Genomic DNA, 21,566 nt, shown 5'->3' with positions numbered 1-21,566 from the left:
ACAGTCTCTTTTTTTTTTTTTTTTTTTTTTAGAAACCACGCCCCCTATCAGTGAACTGATTATATTATATAATATTATATAATTATATTATATTATATTATATTATATTATACGTTGTGTGTTCATGCAATTTATATATTACATTGGAATATAACTTTATTAAAATTAAACAAACGATGTTATGTATATTTGGTGGAAACAGCGCCCCCTTCCCGTTCATTGATGAACATACAGTCTGAATCCGGTCGGCTCGAGCTAAATGCGTCACAGCAAGTTGAGAAGCAGCACTGTGTACAAAGAGGTCGTTGGATTCGCCAAGCTTTCGCTGTAGTTCGGTGGGGGGAAAAAACATTGACAAAACTAATTTCAGTTACACAACATGGTGAAACTCGCTTTCAACTCCGCTCTCGGACAGAAGGATTTAAAAAAGGAGGAGAAAGATGAAGCTTTGATCCCTCAGGATGTGGTGAGTTTCGTTAGCACAAACGCTAACCGGCTAACTGTTAATACAACGTTAATAACAGCATTGCTTTTAGCCATTAAATATTTGTTGTAACAGTAGTCGGTCAGAGTGTTTAAATAAACATACTACAACATTAAATGAATACATAAATGGAGTATTTTTGCAAAAATAAACATTAAAATTAAATAAAAGCATAGTTGATGTTTGGAGTATAGACGTTATTTATATCAGTGTGACTGAAACACGTAGACGATGTTTGTTCAGGCTTTGTGAGGAATATAACCTTTTTTTTTTTTTTGGTAGTTTTGTTTTTGTGTGTGTAGAGAGGGAAGCCATCTCCTGCCTTGTTTCAGAGAGTGTGTGTGTGTGTGTGTATGAGAGTGAGTGTCGGACAGCTTTGAGCTTACGGGAAAATGGCCGACAGTCCAACACAAACACCAGGATATATACACAAAAATCTTTTTGCATTACACTTTTGAGATGTTATCCATCAAGATTCCTAATACATGCACTGTTCAGATAAATAAAAAACATATTGCATTGCAAGAAATGAATGTACAAAGGTGTGTATATATATATAATCATGAATTGCATTTTTAGATGCTTGTTCTAGTAGCCTGATGCATGTCTGTGCAGTCATTGCAATATTCAAAATTAAACAGTTAATTTCATATGAGATTTGCATTTAAAGGATTGAGGATGTATACATTTGTCCCTTGCACTTCCTGAATAGGTTGCAGTTGTAAACATAGTAAAATCAGGAAGAGGAAATACATGTTTAGCCAGCTTATCGTGGGAGACTTTCATAAGTGTGAGACCAGCTCCCACTCAGATGCATGCACCGTCTGGCTGTTTCTGTTCTTCAAATACATCATCAGCTGCCACTGAGGATGAGTCAGTGCCTAGTGTGCGAATTGGGTTAATAATCAAGTAGAGGAGGTCGTGAATCATTCATAAGACACTGTTGTGTCTGCTGAAACACTGCCACTGCGATCAGACCAACGGTCTGCAGCCTGATCTCACTGGCACTAATTCAGCAAGGAGCGTTTCGGCAGGCATATGTCTTATGAAAGAAGAAGAAATTGATTCAGAAGGTTTCATGCATGGAGCGGTGCTCCTTACCTTTAGACATTTCTGGCAATCAGAGACTCTAATACTTATCTAAATTGGTTAAAATGTGTCAATTCATCATGAGATAAGCTGTAAAGATCGTGCAGTGTGGTCTGCAATCCTCTGTCACACAGGTGATCAAAGCCTCATTGAACTTGCGGTTGGAGCCGACTACCAAAAACAGACATCTTTGTTCCTTGGGAAAACTCCTGAAGGCTCTGGTTATTTAAACAAAGATGGTCTCTGTTAGCTAATCCTTAATCTGCAGTGTGTGTCTGTGTGTGCGAGGGCAAGGCTGTGTGTGTTTCAAACAGGTGTGTTTGTGTGTAAATGTGCGAGTGAAGCTTTTTGTTTTAAGCTTGTTTTCAACAGGAAGTGCATTCATGCAACTATAACGTCGCATGACCATAAGTTATTGATGCACGTGTGCTTCATAGTTTAAAAGAAATGAAATCTAAAATGATAAAAAAAATGTAAACAGATTAAGGCGATCATTGCATTAGGGTGATTTTGAATGTATTTAATTTTTTTCATGTTTTTCACTGCTTTATTTACCTTACCATGATTCGTGGACATAAGGGTTTAATCTAGGGCTGGTCCGAATACCATTTTTTGAGCTTCGAAGCTTCGGTAGGAATCAACACCGAATATTCGAAGCTTCAGAGGGAGGGGCTGAACATATTCTTCTCTCTAATAAAGGCAGGAATCTCTGTGCGTCTGTCTGCCTGTTTGCATTTTTATTGTGTCGAGAAACGTTCATCCAATGACTTCACAGTCAGTTCACAGGGACAGTTGACAGAAAGAAAACGCATGCATCGCATTCGGTTTTGTGATAGCAGAGGGTCCGTTCACATGTCACGTCTTTTGCGCGCTTAAGTTCATTATTTCAAATGTAGATGTGCAGCAAGCGCGCTCATAATATAAGCGGGCTCATATGCATGCTATAGGTCAGCACGAACGTCTTTCATTGGCTGGTGCAGATGTTCAGCCAGGCGGACAAGTTGAGAACCGTTTCGCGGGAGATGCCAGGTGTTCAAGGAAAAAAAAAAAAGGATATTCGAATCTCAAAATTGAAGATCGAATGCCAACCCACCCAACGAATATTCGAATAATCGAATATTCTGGTTCAGCCCTAGTTTAATCTTGACAACATTCAGAAATGTATTGTTTAGTCTGCTAGAATTTTAAAGATACATAGTTTTATGATGTTTTAAACAGCAAGCAGAGTGTTTGTTTTGTTAAACGAGTTATGCCAAAAAAAAGAGAGAAAAGCTGGCTTTTATTCAGGTCATAACATCTTATTAGACACATGAATGTTATTAGCATTTCTAACGCACCTAAAATGCAGAACTGTATTTTAGGGATGCACGATATTTATCGGACCGATAAATTATCGACCGATATGAGAGAAAATTGCGTAATTTTTATTGCTCCGATAAATAAATTAAATCCGATAACTAGATCCGATAAAGTATGCTTGCTGGTAAATCAATCAATCGGTCTGATTTATCTGAGATTCATCTTCTTTCCGAGCTTTAAACTGCAGTGACTCTCAGCATGTGTTGTGCTCATTACGTCATCATTTGCGAACATGTCTTCGGCGGTCTGTAAGTTTTTCTCGGAGGACAATGCCATTGCTATTTCCAGCGCGTGTTCAGCAAGGATTCCGAAAGGAGGAAAAAAGGCATCGAGTAGGGTTGTGACAGTGAGGAAATTTTCTCACTGGTTAATCGACGTGTGTCAACACCTTACCGGTATCACCTTGGTGGATCGGGGGTGGACGTCGTTTGAGTCTTCTCTCTTTTCCTCGCTTTCCTTCGGTTTTAAATAGCTTGTAATAGCTCTGTGCGCGTTTTATTTTCACTTTTAAATTAGTGGCAATTCGGGTCAAGCAGTTGTTTGTTTTTAGTTCGCTTGAGTTTTCTCACTTTCCTTTGCTTAAATGGCTTGTAAAAGCACCGTGCGTATTTTATTTTCACTTTTAAATTAACGGCAATTCGGCATCAATTACAACATACAACATAGAACATATAGCTAACTTTTATTAACAAAACGAATAAAAATGCACCATGCTATATGCCTAATATAAAATAACAGATAACTTACAAATTTTAAATATGCATGGTAGGCTTATACAAAACTGAATATCAGTAAAGACTGAGGAACAAATAATTATAAAAGCAAAGGTAGGCCACTTACCTTAGAGATGAATATGGTATTGATTTTGGGATTGTGTTTAAAGTTCTGAAGGATCTGCATACGTTCTCCTTGAGATGTGGGTCCATAAGTATATGGTCTGACGAGAAAGAACAAATGAAAATGTATGTGTACATATATGTACATGTATACCAAAAATCATTTATATCATTTTGAGCATGTTGAAGAAAACATTTCATACAAGGTAGTTTAGATGTGTAGATGCTGTGCCTTCACAGATAATTAAAGCATGGATTGGTGTCCTAGATTATAGCTACAAAAGTCTAGTATAATTTCAAAGTCTACCAGTAATAATTCAGTAGAAGAGCATTTAAATATGCAGCTTCAAATATTTGCCTAATCAGAATTTATAATCAGTGTGTTTATTTTTGTATGTAATTTTTGGAATTTTTTTATGGGTGTAAATATTTGTTACTAACGGTTTATTTTGATAATTGAGCGATCAAATAAAGGCATTTTTCTGTATTTTGTTGAAAAAAAATGTGTTACTTTCATGTTACACTGTTTTAAGGTGTCATTATTACAGTGTACTTAGTAATATTAATTATAATATTAAAATCTTTATATTACTTTACTTACAATAAGGTTTAGGGTTAGTTGCTTGTAATTATAGTAAATACATGTAACATGTATAACAAGGATGTTACAAAATAAATAGTAGTCATATATAAAAAAAAAATCATATTATATAAATCTTATGCCATACATTATTACATATACTATATATTTTATGTTTAACAAATACTGTAAGCAACAGAATATTTTAATAGTAAAAAAAAAAACTAGCCATTTTTATTTGATTTTAATTGAAGTAATAATCATAATAATATATTATCATAACTGTTAGTTTTTTTTAAATAAAATTTTTAATTTCCCTGTTTAACTTGGTCTTTTGAAGTGACCACTTGCTTTATGAATTTGACGCTGATGGAGGTTTGGACTGGAGTACACAGACCTGACTATCGATATTAAAATGTGTTGGTTGACTCTTTTCATTATTGATCAGTGTTTGCAGCCCTAATCATTTTCAAACAGACACAATCTGAAATATGTCCGTGCAAGATCATAAGGTTGGTGTTTACTGAACTAGAGGAGAGATAATGATGACTAGACTCATTTAAATTGCAGCATTGTCATGGGAAATTTAGTACAGACTGCAATGCATCCCTCAGACACACCTGTAAACAAACCTTTATGTATGTTATAGATGTTTCTTGCTGAAATGGGCTCGTTTTTGTTGCTCATAATTTCCCTGGAGTCTGCAACATGATGGCTGTTGTAAACATTGGAAAGCTTACCTACTTTATCTTCTTTTGCTCTCATTATGTTGTATATGAAAAATATAGCAAATAAATGAGGACCAAAAAGATTTGGTGCCAAATTGTCACCGTTTTCAGTCTGATTTGTTTTCACTTTTGTCCTTGTTCATCAGTCACTGTGTCAGCTGATGTTTTGTTCATTTGCATCATGCAGTGTGTTTGTTCCTGTTGGTCTCTGGAGGGAGGTTGGAAATTTCTCAGTATTTGTTGCACACAATGCAATTGTTTTCTACAAAGCCACACCCAGACTAAATACGCTCGCATATAAAATTTATGAAAACTCTCTCCTTTAACACAGATAAACACATGCAGGTGAACTAGTGAGTGCGATCTGTGGGGATTTCAGCGAGAAAAATGTGAACATTTGGAAACAAAAACAGTTCCCAAAAGTAGTTCCCATACACATGGCATCATGAAGTGAGACTATATATTACATAGAAATGTTGATTAAATGTAGCATGTATTGAAGTCATCAACTGCTTAAAAAAAAACATAATTTTGACAAAGCATATAATTCAGCTTTTCTTCCTGTGTGTGTGTGTGTGTGTGCTTACAGGACTTGGAGGATGGTCTGCGTATCAGGCAGCAGTCCAGGGCCTGGTGCTGGTGCATGTGTTTGGGTCTGGCCCTCATTCTGTCTGGAGTGGTTGTGGGCGGAGCTTACCTGTACAGGTATTACTTCATAGAGGTGAGAGATCCATTTCATCAGCTGCACCACATGAGAACTCGGAATAAGAATGTGAATCTGTTGGATCCTTAAAGGGATCCCTGGGTATTAAGACTTCTATGGCTTAATATAATGTAAATGGATGTCTCTGACTGAAATATGTAGTAGAAGACCCATTAAAGATTTATATTATTTTAAAAAATCACATCGTTTTATACATATTGGACTATAGGGGGCGCCATTATTCTGATGACGTAAAATAGTTACACTCTAGCGCTACCTGTTGCTATTACCACAACACAACTCGGAATAGACAACTCTGAAAATAAAATACTGATATGATGACCACAGCTACTGAAAGAGCTTACAGGTGGCGATGGATATAAGCATAGGCTTAAACCAAATGCTGTACCATGGATTTTCCCCCACAAGGAGTCAAAACGCCCCAGATATTGAGGAAAATCCACGCTGAGAAACTCCTCTAGCGGCGGCGCGTCTTGATTAGCGTCTGCATGTTTACTTCCTAACAGATAGCATCTCACGTTTCTTATCTCAGCCGTTTGTAATGTCTTTCAGTAGCTGTGGTCTACTAAAAGACTCAAAGGCATCAGGGCTAAAGTGGAGAGAAAAAAGAAGCGGGTCTTTAGGAAGTTTTATTCGTCCACAGGCATCTTCCCATTATTTTTTCCTCTTCTTATCGCTAGGAAAGCAGTGAAGTCTTACATTGCTTCTCTTGTTTCCCTCGTCTGAATATTACAACCACACAATGTGGCATCTTATCAGTATTTTATTTTCTGAGTTGTGTATTAGGGTTGTGGCGGTGAGGAAATTTTCCCACCGGTTAATCAACGTGTTAATCACTTTCAAATTAGCGGCAATTCGCGTAAAGCAGTTGTTTGTTTTTAGTTCGTTTGAGTTTTCCCACTTTCCCTCACTTTCCTTTGTTTAAAAGCACAGTGCGCATTTTAGTTTCACTTTTAAATTAGTAGCGATTCGGCATCAATTGCTTGAATTCAATTCAAGCGACAACAAAATACAACGTAGAACATATAGCTAACTTTTATTATCAAAACAAATAAAAATACACCATGCTATATGCCTAATATAAAATAACAAATAACTTACAAATTTTAAATAGGTAGGCCTATACAAAACTGAAAATCAGTAAAGACAGAGGAACAAATAATTATAAAACGTAGAACGTTTATTAGCGATTAAGAAAGTTTGGCGGTATGGACTGCATACACCTTGATGTAAAATAATGGGAAAAATATCACAGTTTAAATAAAAATCAGCAAATACTGTAGAACCAAATAAATGAGAAACGAATGTAAAAAAACCCTTCCAATATCACCTTAGATAAATGGCAGGTCAACAGGCTTTTCAAAATCCAAAATATTTTTAAAACAGGCATTTACATTACATTAGGTTTTGAAACTCTTCTGCCATCTTGTCTGTCTCACCTCACTCTTCTTGTCAGTCAGCTGGACTCACTTTCCTCAGGTGATAAATGAAATCTGATCTGTGATGCGCGACTGTCATTCGTTCGGTGTGCTGCATTGAGCAGCCGCGTTCAGTTGTAATTGTAGTGTCTGTTCTCTAACTGAACTAAATTATTTTTATTACTACAAAAAATATCTAAATAACGGTGAGGGACGGTGCCGCGGTGGGCATAACCGGTGACATAACCGGTGTTGCACCGTCTATCGCAGCAAGCCTATTGTGTATTCTGAGTTGTTGCGGAAAAAAGCACCAGTAGCTCACTGAATGCAACCATTTGACGTCATCGACGTAGAATGTAATATGCACATAAAATAATGGCGCCCCCCATAGTCCAAAAACGATGTTGATTAGTTTTTTAAATAACACATCTTTCATAGGTTTTCTACTACATATTTAAATAAGAGACATTATTTACATTATATTAAGCTATACATGTCTTAATACCCGGGGATCCCTTTAAAGTATTAAAATTTAAGATTTACTTCAAAATTTAAGGACATATTAAAAAAAAAATCTCCAAACATAGATTAAGTGATTTATTTGTCAGTACGATAAAAATTCTTCCAAAAAAAATTAAAAACATTTCTGGATTCTGTTTTTATCCATTTTTTTATATATATATATATATATATATATATATATATATATATATATATATATATATATATATATATATATATATATATATATATATATATATATATATACACACACACACACACACAGTATATATAAAATATTTAATGTTTAAATTTCCTTCATCAAAAGCATGTTTAATTTAAATCATGAAACGTACAATATCAAACATTGTTTTATTTTTACCGTTCTGTTTTTCATTAATTTTCTGGATTTAATTTTAATGGTTTAATTAATTAGTAATAATCAAAAACATCTCTAATTGATTTAAAAAAAAAAAAACAATTATCTATTTTTTCCAGAAATGCTGTTGTGTATTTCCATTTTTCTGCTAAATAAATTATGGTAAATAAGTTTTTTGGGGAAATATTCCTTTAAAAATAATGTTTTAGTAATAATTGTATTAATAGTTAGTAGGGATGTGTCGACTAAACGGTACAGCTCCTACTAGTCGACACTGAAAACAATAGTCGATTACACGAGAGAGAGAAAAAAAAAACATGATTATTTTATCACTTGAATTACCATCATTTTAACGTTACATTTAAAACATTTTAAATAAGTTCAAATAAAACTTTTGAAAAAGCATACATATCAAAATCTTTAAATATATAATTTTTTAAGAGTGTATCTGGGCAGAAATGACATTTTTACCGCAGACTTCTCCATGTCAGTTGCGGCGAACTCAAAATGACCACGCGAAAGACCAGCAAGGTGTGGAATTATTATTATTTTTTTTATTAGAAGGAAATGGAAAAGTTGTGTGTAAACTGTGTAATGTCAGATTGGCTTAACTCTACTGGAGAAATGCATAATCATATTCAATACAGGCACGTATGCGTTAGCATGACATTTGCTAGCCAAAGCCAGCAAATGTCAATCATTTCATACACTACAACCCGTCGCTGCGGTCCGCTATCCCATCCACGCCGTCTATTCCTCTAAACGAAGACCCACTTCGGTGGTGGTGCGGGATTTCCAGGCTCTTTTCGAAACTGTTTGCTTGCTTGTAGTTATCTCTCGGCATGCCTGTGACTTCAGTTCCTGCCGAGCGTGATTTTTTTGGGGGTGGGTCTTCAAGTGCAAAGTCGCCTCTAGTCCCATCTTTCACCAGACCACGTTAACATGTTAAATTCACTGAAAAAATGTGTAAACAAAACGAGCATGGTTTTGGTTTTAGACAATAAAGCCAAGATGAAATAAATTTTTAAAAGCTGTTTTAATGCTATTCCTTGATAAACTTTGCTCTTGTTTTTTACTCTTGTTTTAATGTGTTTTAATATGTTGGCTAACATGAAGATGAAGAATTCTGTCAGTCTATTGATTTGATTTTCCGTTTCTGCATTGCTCCAGCCGATCTGAATAAATAAGCTATGCAATGGTTTATGTTGAGTGTATGCTCTTCCTTTTTTTTTCTCTGTTTAACGACCGCCTAAAATTAAATGATGCTAACGCGAGGCAAGCATACAGCATAATCTGTAATATTTTTTTTTTTGCCTTTTTTTGGGGGGGGTTTCTAGCTTTCAGACTAGTCCGATGCAAAAACTTCCGTTTAAATGACAGTCAAATTAGTCGTAGCGCACATCCCTGGTAGTTAGTATTTTAGGTACTATTTCTGTCACGGTTTCTTCGTTAAACCAAACTTTTATTTTGACGGCTTTCTGTAAAGACCTTTAGGTTTCTGTTTGTATATAACAATAGTTTTACTCATAATAATTGGTAAAATGCTCATTAAGTGACTCTTAGAGCAGTTCTAGAGATTCTTCATGCACTCATCTTGAGGCGACAGAGTCTGAAAACAAAGGAAGCGTCAGGTGTGCTTCTGTAGTAAACAAAACTCTGCGTCTGTGCCATTTATTCACACAGGATTCATATTTAAATTGTATTTTTTGTGGCTTAATGTTCACAGACACTAGTCCATATCGCGTTTTGTGCGTATAGTGTACTGATGTATCCATCCAAAATTTGGCAAATTCTGTGACATTCTGCATAAATTCCGTTTATATGACTGAATCCCGCAAATTCTCCTATGATTTCCACAATGTGGAAAACATGGGAGAATTTGCGGGATTCAGTCCCTATAAATGTTACTAATCTACATTATTACCCAAATTACAAGTACTCTACAAAATTATGTTGAATCTCAGTTTGTTGACTTGCATCAAAATAGAAAAAAATATATAATTGAACTAGGTGATGTGGTGTAAATACCTTACTATTTAATTAAATGATTTATTTTTATTTATTTATTTTATCTTTGGTTACAAAATCGGTGCAAACTTCAAAAATCACTATCTTAAATTCCATTTCCTCAAGCATACTGAAACATCTAACAGAATGATGTGTGTCTAGTTGAGCATGGTGAATGAATGTGTCTATTCATAATGATGGTCTTCAGGAGGAGAGGATGTATTTCTGTGGGGTGAACTACCGTGAGGAAAATTACAAGATGCAGGACAGCCAGGAGGAAACCGACATGGATTTGCCAACCGCATCCAGGAGGATTGAGGAGAGAGTGAGGGTTCTGGAGGACGAGGGGGTGGAGCTCATTAACATCCCAGTGCCCAAGTTCAGCGACAGCGACCCTGCTGACATCGTTCATGACTTCAACAGGGTGAGAGGCGAAGTTTATCTTCCTCACAAAGCCATACATTCACAGACAATTGCATCCGATTCCCAAAAATAAACTACATGTACCAAAATAGTAACATGTTGGTTTTCTTCTCTACTTTTAGAGACTGACAGCCTATCTGGATCTGCGTCTGAACAAATGCTACGTCATTCCTCTCAACACTTCTGTTGTGATGCCGCCCAAAGACTTCCTGGAGCTTCTTGTCAACATCAAGGTAACTGCAGCAACACTGTTGTCTTATATTTGAGCTTCTTCAAAATCCTTTAGTCTGCCTCTCCTGAACTGCCTACTTAGACATTTGAACAGTGACCAGAAATGAAGTCCAGGTGGTCAACTGGCAAGGCTTTGCAACACAGTTCTAGTCTGGTTTCAAGCATGTGAACTTTGGTTGTGTTTGCAGGCTGGAACATACCTGCCACAGTCCTACCTGGTGCGTGAACAGATGATAGTGACCGGAAAGTTGGAGCATGTGGATCAGCTGGGTTACTTCATCTATGGCCTCTGCAGAGGGAGAGACACTTACAAACTGGAGCGCAGAGAGGCCGTTTTTGGTAAACACATGCATCCATCTATACTATTGGCGAGCATCCCATTGTTCTTAGGTTAATTACACACTAACCTCTACAGACAGTATTTGCCAGTTAAGACTTTTTGTCCCATTTATGAGTCTTTACTAGGGTGGTTTTTTTATACTATGTTTTATAATGGTACAAAATTACTGAATTAAAAAAAAAAAAATATATATATATATATATATATATATGTATGTATGTATGTATATATATAATATTTATTTATTTATTTAATGGCTTTGGTTTGAACAGCAAAACTAAAAGACATTCCAAACCCTCAAAACCACTGAAACAAAATAATAGAATGGAATAAAAATAAATGAAATAAGGTTAAATAAATGTAAATTTTCATACATCACCGTTCATAGATTTATTTTGCCATTTACAGATTTGAATTCAACGCCGTTTTATTCAAACTTCCTATAATTCAAAGAATCCTGAAATAAAAAGTATCACATTTTTGTTCAACAAAAAGCATCATGACTGTTTTCAACATCGATAATAAGAGACATTTTTTTATTCTTATATTGTAGTAATTTTGTTGTCAGGTGCATCTCGTGAAAAAGTTAATTTTTTTATTTTTATATATTTTTTAAACTCATTTCAAAAAGTGAAACTTTCATATATTTTAGATTCATTACATGTAAAGTAAAACATTCCAAAAGTTTTTTGGTTTTAATTTTGATGATTAGAGCTTACAGCTCATGAAAGTAAAAAATTCAGTATCTTAAAATATTAGAATATTTCCTAAGATCAATCAAAAAAAGGATTTGCCAAACAGAAAAGTTCAAGTTCTTTAACGTATGTTTATTTATGCACTAAATACTTGGTCGGGGCTCCTTTAGCACAAACTCCAGCATCAGTGAGGTGTGGCATGGAAGCGATCAGCCTGTGGCTCTGCTGAGGCACTATTGAGCCTTCAGCTCGTCTGTGTTGTTGGATCGACTGTTTCTCATCTTTCTCTTGAAAATATCCCATAGATTCCATATGGGGATAAAGTCAGGCATGTTGGGTGGCCAATCAAGCACAGTAATATCATGGTCAGCAAACCACTTGGAAGTGGTTGTGGCACTGTGGACAGGTGTTAAAGTCCTGCTGGAAAAGGAAATCAGCATCTCAATAAAGCTTGTCTGTAGATGGAAGCAAAAAGTGCTCCAAAATCTCCTGCTAGACGACTGCATTGACTTTGGACTTGATAAAACACAATGGACCAACACCAGCAGACGTCACGGCACCCCAAATCATCACTGACTGTGGAAACTTCAAACTGGACTTCAAGCAGCTTGGGTTCTGTGTCTCTCCAGTCTTCCTCCAGACTCCAGACATTGATTTCCAAAAGAAATGCAAAATTTTAATTTATCTGAAAAGAGGACTTTGGACCACTGAGCAACAGTCCAGTTCTTTTTCTCCTCAGCCCAGGTAAGATGCTTCTGACGTTGTTTCTGTTTCAGAAGTGGCTTGGTAGCCCTTTTCCTGAAGACGTCTGAGCGTGGTGACTCTTGATGCACTGACTCCAGCTTCAGTCCACTCCTTCTGAAGCTCTCCCAAGTGTTTGAATCAGCTTTGCTTGACAGTATTCTCAACAGCCACCCCTTTCAGTAATGACCCTCTGTAAGACTTACCCTCTTTGTGAAGGGCGTCAATGGTTATCTTCTGGATCACTGCCAAGTCAGCAGTCTTCCCCATTATTGTGGTTTCAAAGAACAAGAGAGACCCTGAATTTATACTGTAGTGATGGTCCTTTAATGAAACTCAAATGTAAATATTCTAATATTTTGAGATACTGGATTTTTTACTTTCATGAGCTGTAAGCTTTTGAAATGTTTTACTTTCCATGTAATGAATCTAGAATATATGAAAGCTTCACTTTTTGAAATGTTACAATAAAAAAATGAACTTTTTCACGATATTCAAATTTTTTGAGATGCACCTGTAGTTTAATTTATTTCCGTTTTAGTACATCAAGGTAAACTAAATGAAAATGAGAAATGTTCCCTCTGCTACTAGCAGAAACGAATATCATGATGTATGATTTCTGCATAAATTAAGCAGCACAACTGTTTACTTAGCCGAAAGCAGCAAATCAGCATTTTAGAATGATTTCTGAAAATTGAAAAATTTAGCTTTGTCGTCGCAGGAATAAATTACATTCAAATTGAAAACATTTTAAATTGTAATATCTGAGAAGTATTACTTTTTTTTACTATATGTATATTGGAGTACATGTTGACATAATGTGTCATATTGAGCTCTGACACATAATTGGGCCACATACATTCACCACACCATTTTTCTCTTTTTCACAGGTATCCAGAAGCGAGAGGCTCTCAACTGCCACAAGATTCTTCACTTTGAGAACAAGTTTGTGGTGGAGACTCTTATCTGTGAGCCGTAGGGGGGGGTGAAGACAGCTGGGTAACAAGATAAAACTACTTTTGACAAATTCCACTCTGACCCTTCCTCTCCTTCCATTAAACCTCTTCCTGTTTCCCCTGTTAGTGTGTGTGTGTGTGTGTGTGTGCGCGTGAGTGTGTGCTGCTCTCAGATTTGCTTCTCTGTATAGCAACAATCAATATTGCAGAGAGAGAATGAGACTGAATTTGGACCAGTTTCTCTCTCTTAGTAAACATTTTTCTGTATCTGGGTTTCTGTTAAGCTGGGAGCTCAAAGTCTCCAACAGCAGGGTGTGTGGGATGTAACATGAACATAACTAGTACCAAGTTGACCATGGGAGAGGGAAGGACTCGTAGAGGATAAATGTGCAATGAAATCTATAAAAGATGCACTAAATGTTTAGTGTTCGTTTAAAACTGTGAACCGTCACAGATACCAGATTATATACTGGAAATATATTTGACTAGAGATTTGTGATATATGGCCAATTATTACATGTAAGAAATACACATAGAATTGATTTTTGTACTAGTTACACGGTCTAGGTTTTTATTTTAAATGAGATTTTGCTCTGCTTGTAAGTTAATACACTGCTAAAACATCCTATAGTAGAGAAGTGAAATCTAGGATCAAATCTAGAGGATGCAAAATATTTTTTAAATCTTTAAAAAAAAAAATATCTGAAAGAGTTAAATTAAATTTCAAAGTGCAGACTAATAAAATGTGTAACTATAATGTCATTTAGGGGCTTCCGAGGTATTGGGTGTAGACTGGTGGATGAATTCTGTAAAGATTGTTTAAATTTACTAAAACCAGTTCAACATGAGTTGGAATGATTTATATTTTGCACATAACCCAAAAGGTTTTAATGTTAAACATATTAATACTAATAAAAATTTGAACACCGTTTGCTTGTCTTTATTTCTGCTTTTTCCTAGGAAGAAATTCTTTCTGCATTTTTTTTTTTAGTACCACTGAGATACTATTATAGTTTTTATTAATATTTTGAATTAGTTTATATTTTCTGTTTTCATATGAATTTTATTTTAAGTTGTAATGAGTTCATTTGTGATTTTGTCGTTTTGTAATTTTTTTTTCCCTTTTAATATTTATATAGTTTATTTTTATTTCACTTTTAGTTACGTACATTAAAGAAAACCAAATTAAAAGGAGAAATGTTGCCTTGGTGACAAGTCGAAATTAATATCATGGTTTCTGCGTGAATATTAAGTAGCACAACTGTCTTCAACATGGATAATAAATGTTTCTTGAGCAGCAAATCAGCGTATTAAAATGATTTGTGAATGATCACGCGACACTGAAGCTTTGCATCACAGGAATACATTTTTAAAAAATTACAATAGAAAACATTCCTTTTAAATTGTAATGCCATTTATTAATTGTAATTATGCCACAATATTACTGTTTTTACTGTATTTTTGAGCGCATAAATGCAGCCTTTGTGAGCATAAGTCTTCATTAAAATATGAATTTATTAGCAAAAACAGATAACTCAGTTTTTTACAATTTTGAAAAATTATTTTTTTCATTTTAGCTGTTTTATTTTTTTAACCTGGCCAAAATAACACAATTGCAGTTTGAGATTAATTGTAATGCACAATGAAAAAACATGATTTTTGAGAGTTATCTGTTTTTGCAAATTAACTCTTCATATATATATTTACGTATGTGCATGTACACACAAGATGCTGTGCTAGCAAGTGATTTTCCTGCATAATTTTGTTCAATATTTAATATTCTAAATATTAAACTGACTGATTTACATAAATGTGAATAAGGTGCAGAAAAGACACTGGAATGGCATTGTGCATTAGTAAAAAAACTTTTTTATACAACCACTTCTTTCACTTAATATAAAACCCTAAAACATATATGTTAGAGTAAAACTGTTAAATTTCTCTTTAGTAAGAGAACCTCACAAAGATCAGCAGTGCTCTGAATGGCAAATAAATCTAACCAGGAATCAATTCCTCACACAACAGCGTCTGGTTGTTATCCGCTCCATCAGAAAACCTTCTACGACCCTTGAGCTTGGAGGAAGCATGAACAAGCAGACCAGATATATCCAGTTTATTCTCCATCAGCAGGAAAATCACAGAAATGATCAACATGCAAGACTCAATTCACACACCCTCACCACAGACCGTTCATTGAAAATAAAGATTTGCACACAGACAAGCAAGTCAGTCACCAATGATCCAGAAACAATGAAATCGATCGGTTTCACGCTCACATACGCACTCATACACACACTTACATATAGACATCAAAGTACTCGATAGAAAAAGTCTGTGCATTAATACAGTTTGTTCCACATAATCTGCATGTGGGTATGAGGAGGTTTTAAAACTTGGGCTGGTTTCTGTTTTTTAGTATCTCTTCATCCAAAAATCAGTTCTTCACATTTTATAAGGTCTCCCTAAGCTCACGTGCATCTCTTGTGCTTGAAAAATCTCTGTAGCTCGTTGACTGAGGACTTTCTAACTGTGCCTTAGTTATTGCAGATAAATGGGGTTCTCTTGTCTCTACACACCTCATACACCACCACAATAGTATTTCTAGAATATGAATCAATATATAGCGTACATATAGAATAGTCTTGTATCTTTACGTCCACAGTTGGTCAAAGGGATGAATCGGAGGTTAAAGATCACAATACACATGTTCTTCCTGAAGAACACCACATCCGGTGCCGAGATTCAAGAAACAACCCCTCACATCCGAAAATATGACCATCTACGAACATTTCTTTATGGCACAAACTTCCTGAACAATTTTTTTGTTGTTGTTTTTTGCTTTTTATCATACATACAAAGAATACACATACTTGCAAATATTTCAAACAATAAAATGAATGTAAAGGAATGGTGAAAAAAGTATTTTAAGGTTGTAGTCGGTCCCGTTCGTGATCCCAAACGCCACTGAAATCCTTTGGTATATCCTCCTGCTAAACATATCAAACTGAAGTGCACTCAAAATGTAACGGTTTAAAAGACACTCGCTTTCCGAACGCAATGAAAAACTAAAGAAAAGCCCACCTGAATCCTTGCGTCTCTCTCTCTCTATTACCTTGGCACCACAATATGCATAAAATCCCTGTTCTGTCATTCTTGGCAAAAGCTTTTTCTGTCAGTTGCTGGTCAGTGGATAGTACACGGTTAAGAGGTGATGTAAAAGGAACATGCACATCCAAGATGGCCGTACAACTGTCCTTCTGCTAGTCAGACCCATTCCTCCAGAGTAGAGACGGATAGGAGCAAGAGCAAAGCAATCACTATCAACACAAGTCAAGCAAACCAACACTTTTCTGATACATGTTTCTAAGAGACTGAAAAAAGAGATGAATAAATGTTCCTAATGTAGTTAACTTACACATTATTTAAAATCTTCGCCACCGCAGTTTCTTCACCGCAAGTTCTCAGTCTGTTTGTCTGCAACAAGCTTGTGCATGACGTAGTGTAGCTGAATTCATTTGTGTTTGTGTGTGTGTACATGTGCGCACTCAAAAGCATGAGGAAGATGATGGACAGAGGAGCAGTGGCATCACCCGCTGGCTCAGTCAGCGTAATGCATGATGGACTCCACGTAGTTCCCGGGGAAGAGGCCCGTGGTGCCGCTCATCACACCCTCAAACCAGCCGTCGTCGTTCTTCTTGATGACGTAAATAATCGCCCCCTCCTGGAAGGACAGCTCGTCTTCTTTGTCACGCGTGTAGGTGTAAATAGCCACCACTGATGGGAATGGTATGATAAAAAGAAGAAAAAAACAATGTCAGCTCATGTATTTATTAAGTGTTACAGCACAGCAGGGATTTTTTTCATTTAGCTTCATAGTGAATTTATAATTATGTATGCCACTGATAAACTTAGTATCATTAGAGCTTTCCACACTGCGCTTCACCTCGAGTTATCGTCATTCTAAACGCGAGTAAAGGACTGTTCACACAAGTCATTTAGAATCGGGATTAGCACCACTCTTTTTTACCCAGGGTCATGAAATCCTACTCTGGAGCAGCATTAGCATCGCTTTTATATATATATATATATATATATATATATATATATATATATATATATATATATATATATATATATATATATATATATATATATATATAGGAAAATTTTTGTGGGTTCCGTTTTCATTCTCATTTCAGTTACAGTTTTAGTCATTTTGATGAGTGTTTTTGTTTTAGTAGTATTTGTTTTTTATATGTCTATATAGTTTGTATTGATTTTTATTTCAGTTTGACTTATTTTAGTACATAAAGTTCAACTAAATTAAGAAACGTTGCCTTGACAGCTACTTTTAGTTTGTTTCAAGATTTTATTTTTTTAAATTTTTTTAGTTTCAGTTTCAGGTTTAGTCAACTATAATAACCCTCACGTATAAATCTAATTTTTTAATTTAAAAACACTAATAATGTAATAACACTGTATGCATTTTTCATACTGCACATTCTAATGTTGTGATGCCAAAATGTACTTTTAATATTTAAAACAATTGATATTTGCCTGTGTCGTATTATGTTATGTTATATTATATTTGTTATACATTATTGAAATGCAATCATGGCCAACAGTGTTGGAGATATGGATCTTTCTCCATTCAAATCAGTGGGCGCTATGCTTACATGCCCTATTACATATTATAAAAATAGCTGCATTCCTAGATGCCCAAACAAGTGTTTGCTGTGCACTGGGAGAAACAGCTAGAAATAAATGCTAAAAACAGAAATGTACCTTTCTCCAGGTAACTGCGAGGGGCCCATGGCGGGTCTTCTTCAGCGTAGGGGTCACTGTACTCCACCACCGCTGACTCTTCCTCATCATCACCCTCCTCATCCTCATAGTCCTCTGGAGGAGGCGGGGGCGGGGTTGCTTCCTCAAACTCCACTTCTGCAGGAGGCGGCGGTGGAGGAGCGTCTGAGACTGAAGGGATGAACAAACAATCTCAGATATAAGCTATTTCTGGAGGAATTGGGTAACTTCTGTTTGTTGATGCGAGACAAATGACTCATGCTGGATGGGGAAGTTAAGGAGGGAAATGTGTTAGTCCAGAAATTAGGGAGTATTAAATTTAGAGAAAGTAGAATAACCACTGACCTCAAAACAGCAGTATTAAGCTATTTTTTTGAAAAGGGAACTTCACTAAGGCCATGTACACACTACAGAGAAATATGGTCAAAGCTGGTTATAAAAATATGGTTTTCTCCACCACTACATCTAATAAATTATACTTTTAACTCTTTCAGTCTGAATTAAATATTATGAGATGAAAAAACAAAAACAAATGATTAGTCTGACTCTTATGTGCAAGTTCTATAGAATTACTCAAAAAGTTATCAGTAACTGAACCTTAAGTCACTTTGAGTCATGTCTGATTTGAAATGAACCAAGAAGTGGTTCCTATACAGAACGTCGGCTATTAAACCGCAACAGCTAAACAAAACAATGGCTCTTGTCTCATTTTCTGAAAAATTATCCAGCATGTATGTGGCCTAAACAGATGCGATGTGACCCCACACCTTACAAAAAGGTATCTTTTCCATATTAATTGTTGTCCTGACCAGCCGTGACAGGGGATTTTATTTTTGTAACAAGTTTCTATTCCTGCAACGCCACGGCTGGGAACAAAAACATACCAACTACATGCCAATCACAATCACAGTTACTGATTACGTGCTTTGTATAATCTTAAAATTTGATTTTTAATATAAATGTGTGTGACTTAACCATAATGATCGCAACAATGGATAATTGAGTTCAAATCTTGGGAAACAAGAACGTTCTAACTGTATCCTCTGTGTGAAGTAGTAAGTATATTCCAAGACAACGTCGCTGAGTATGTATAGTGAATAAAGTTGAAATGGATATTTATTTTTATAAATTTGATCATGTTCTCATTTCATCGCGAGTACAAGCCTGCCCACACTGATTGGCTGTGATTTGTGATTGATTTTGTTGCATCTTGTAACCATGTCACATCTGGAGTGGATAAATTACTTTTGGCTGGAATCTTCACTCATTACATCTGGTTAGGACACACTGTTGGACTCCTGCATGCTTTAACACTATGTTTTAGCAGGTTATTGATGGATCAAATCAGATGGGAAATAACATGCAACAAGCCTGTGAAATACAACGAGACATTTTAATACACATGGACCACAAAACCAGTCATAAGGGTCAATTTTTCTAAATTGAGATTTCTACATAATCTGAAAGATGAATAAATAAGCTTTCCATTGATGTATAGTTTGTTATGATCGGACAATATTTGGCCGAGATACAACTATTTGACAATCTGGAACCTGAGGGTGCAAAAAAAATCACCTTTAAAGTTGTCCAAATGAAGTCCTTAGCAATGCATATTACATATCAAAAATTAAGTTTTGATATATTTACAGTTGGAAATTTACAAAATATCTTCATGGAACATGATCTTTACTTAATGTCCTAATGATTTTTGGCATAAAAGAAAACTTTTGACCCATACAATGTATTTTTGGCTATTGCTGCAGATATACCCCAGCGACTTAAAGGAACACTCCACTTTTTTTGGAAATAGGCTCATATTCCAACATCCCTAGAGTAATACAGATGTGTTTTACCGTTTTTGAATCCATTCAGCCGATCGCGGGGTCTGGCGGTCCCAAAATTAGCATAGCTTAGCATAAATCATTGAATCCGATTAGACCATTAGCATCTCATTATAAAATGACTAAAGAGTTTCGATATTTTTTCTATTTAAAACTCGACTCTTCTGTAGTTGCATCGTGTACTAAGACTGGCGGAAAATGCAAAGTTGTGATTTTCTAGGCTGATATGTCTAGGAACTATGCTCTCATTCCGGCGTAATAATCAAGGAATTTTGCTGCCGTACCATGGGTGCAGCAGGCGCAATGAGATTACGCAGCGCCTGCTAATAGTATAACGTGACCACCTGTTTGCACAGGGAGCGTGCCTTGCAACCATGGAGACATTAGTAAGAGACGATTTAGAAAACATTTCCTTTGGTACAGAACCTGAACCATATCTGTTTGAACCTGAATACACAGAAGACGAACTTTTACAGCATGAAAGACAGGAAAGTTTGGAAAGTGTAGCTGAACAGTCTATGGCAGAAGAGAGGAGGAGAGCTGATTCGAACTGGTGGTGCAAGTGTGGGGCTTGCCAGCCCATGCCGACCGAAAGTGAGTGCCTGTGCTGTAGCGAGTGGGACCAGGTGTTGCCATCGATGGCAAGGGTTGATCTACCTGATGAGGAAGTGGCATGTATCGCAACATCCGAGGACCTCTTAGTAATGCTGCATCCTGCAGTGGTCGAATTTTTTTTCCGGTTTGACAAAATAAACTGGAAAAAATGTCCCATGCCGAGTGGACCTGACGGACAGCTGTCGCTAGAGTAAGTGATTTCTGCAATCATTACAATGCATGACTGCAAGATATAGAATGCGTACTGTCAGTATGCATTTTCAAACTTATATTCATGATGTGCTATTTCTCAGTCAATACAGGTTGGTGTCATACCGCGTTATAATGGAGTGGGCCCTGAAGGGAGAGACTTTGGGCAGAGGCAACCGAAAACCATTACCATCGTGTGTGGTTGGTGCTATTCGTCGTAGATATCCATCAGAGTCAGGAGCTTATGTAGGATTTCAATAAGCAGAAGATGCAATAAGTATGCTGTAGGTACTGTAGGCCTACATTCCAAGTGCTCAGTTTTTATTGCTTCTTACTGTCAAAATCCATTGTTGCACTCTGGTGGACTATAAAGACTATATTCTGTTTTATATTGCACAATGTGAATGTAAAACGTTTGGGTTCTGCTTGTGAGAGTTATGTTACAAGTATGTTATCAGTAATTACATTATTCTGCTTAGACATTTCATCTGCCTGTGAGATTTTCAGGCTTTTCCATAATAGTAACTAGTTTTAGAAGGCCTCTTGCAATATGTCTGAACTTTGCTGCCTTACACTCAGTGTCATTTCATTTTTCTAAATAAAGCTTTACCTTAATGTACATAAGAA

At 36.0% G+C, this 21,566-nt stretch overlaps 2 protein-coding genes across 6 annotated transcripts in view; one reads left to right on the top strand and one right to left on the bottom strand.

Moving 5' to 3' along the window:
- Positions 1-218: 218 nt before the first annotated feature.
- Positions 219-14,419, top strand: LOC306879547 (integral membrane protein 2B-like). The gene is made up of 6 exons (XM_079432573.1): positions 219-466; positions 5,666-5,797; positions 10,314-10,529; positions 10,651-10,761; positions 10,948-11,098; positions 13,426-14,419. Exons 1-6 carry the CDS (start codon positions 380-382, stop codon positions 13,512-13,514), a joined length of 786 nt encoding a protein of 261 aa, XP_079288699.1. The 5' UTR covers positions 219-379; the 3' UTR covers positions 13,515-14,419.
- Positions 14,420-15,589: 1,170 nt separating this feature from the next.
- Positions 15,590-21,566, bottom strand: part of LOC306879544 (abl interactor 2-like) — a 25,508-nt gene continuing 19,531 nt past the window's right edge. For all 5 annotated transcript variants that reach the window (XM_079432570.1, XM_079432566.1, XM_079432568.1 and 2 more), the window contains 2 exons: positions 18,277-18,465; positions 15,590-17,265 (listed from right to left, as the gene is read on the bottom strand). In XM_079432570.1, the coding sequence (XP_079288696.1) occupies positions 17,090-17,265; positions 18,277-18,465 (365 nt within the window). In that variant the 3' untranslated portion in view covers positions 15,590-17,089. The remainder of the gene's footprint in view (positions 17,266-18,276; positions 18,466-21,566) is intronic.

The sequence above is a fragment of the Barbus barbus genome (assembly GCF_936440315.1).
Source record: "Barbus barbus genome assembly, chromosome: 13".
Lineage (NCBI taxonomy): Eukaryota > Metazoa > Chordata > Actinopteri > Cypriniformes > Cyprinidae > Barbus > Barbus barbus.
Note: the sequence above shows the minus strand (reverse complement) of the source record. Positions and strands in the feature narration are given on the sequence as shown.

Coding starts and splice junctions, on each gene's coding strand:
- LOC306879547 (XM_079432573.1), top strand. CDS start 380: ATGGTGAAACTCGCTTTCAACTCCGCTCTCGGACAGAAGGATTTAAAA. Junction 5,798..10,313: donor ACAGGTATTACTTCATAGAG/GTGAGAGATCCA, acceptor GATGGTCTTCAG/GAGGAGAGGATGTATTTCTG. Junction 11,099..13,425: donor GCGCAGAGAGGCCGTTTTTG/GTAAACACATGC, acceptor TCTTTTTCACAG/GTATCCAGAAGCGAGAGGCT.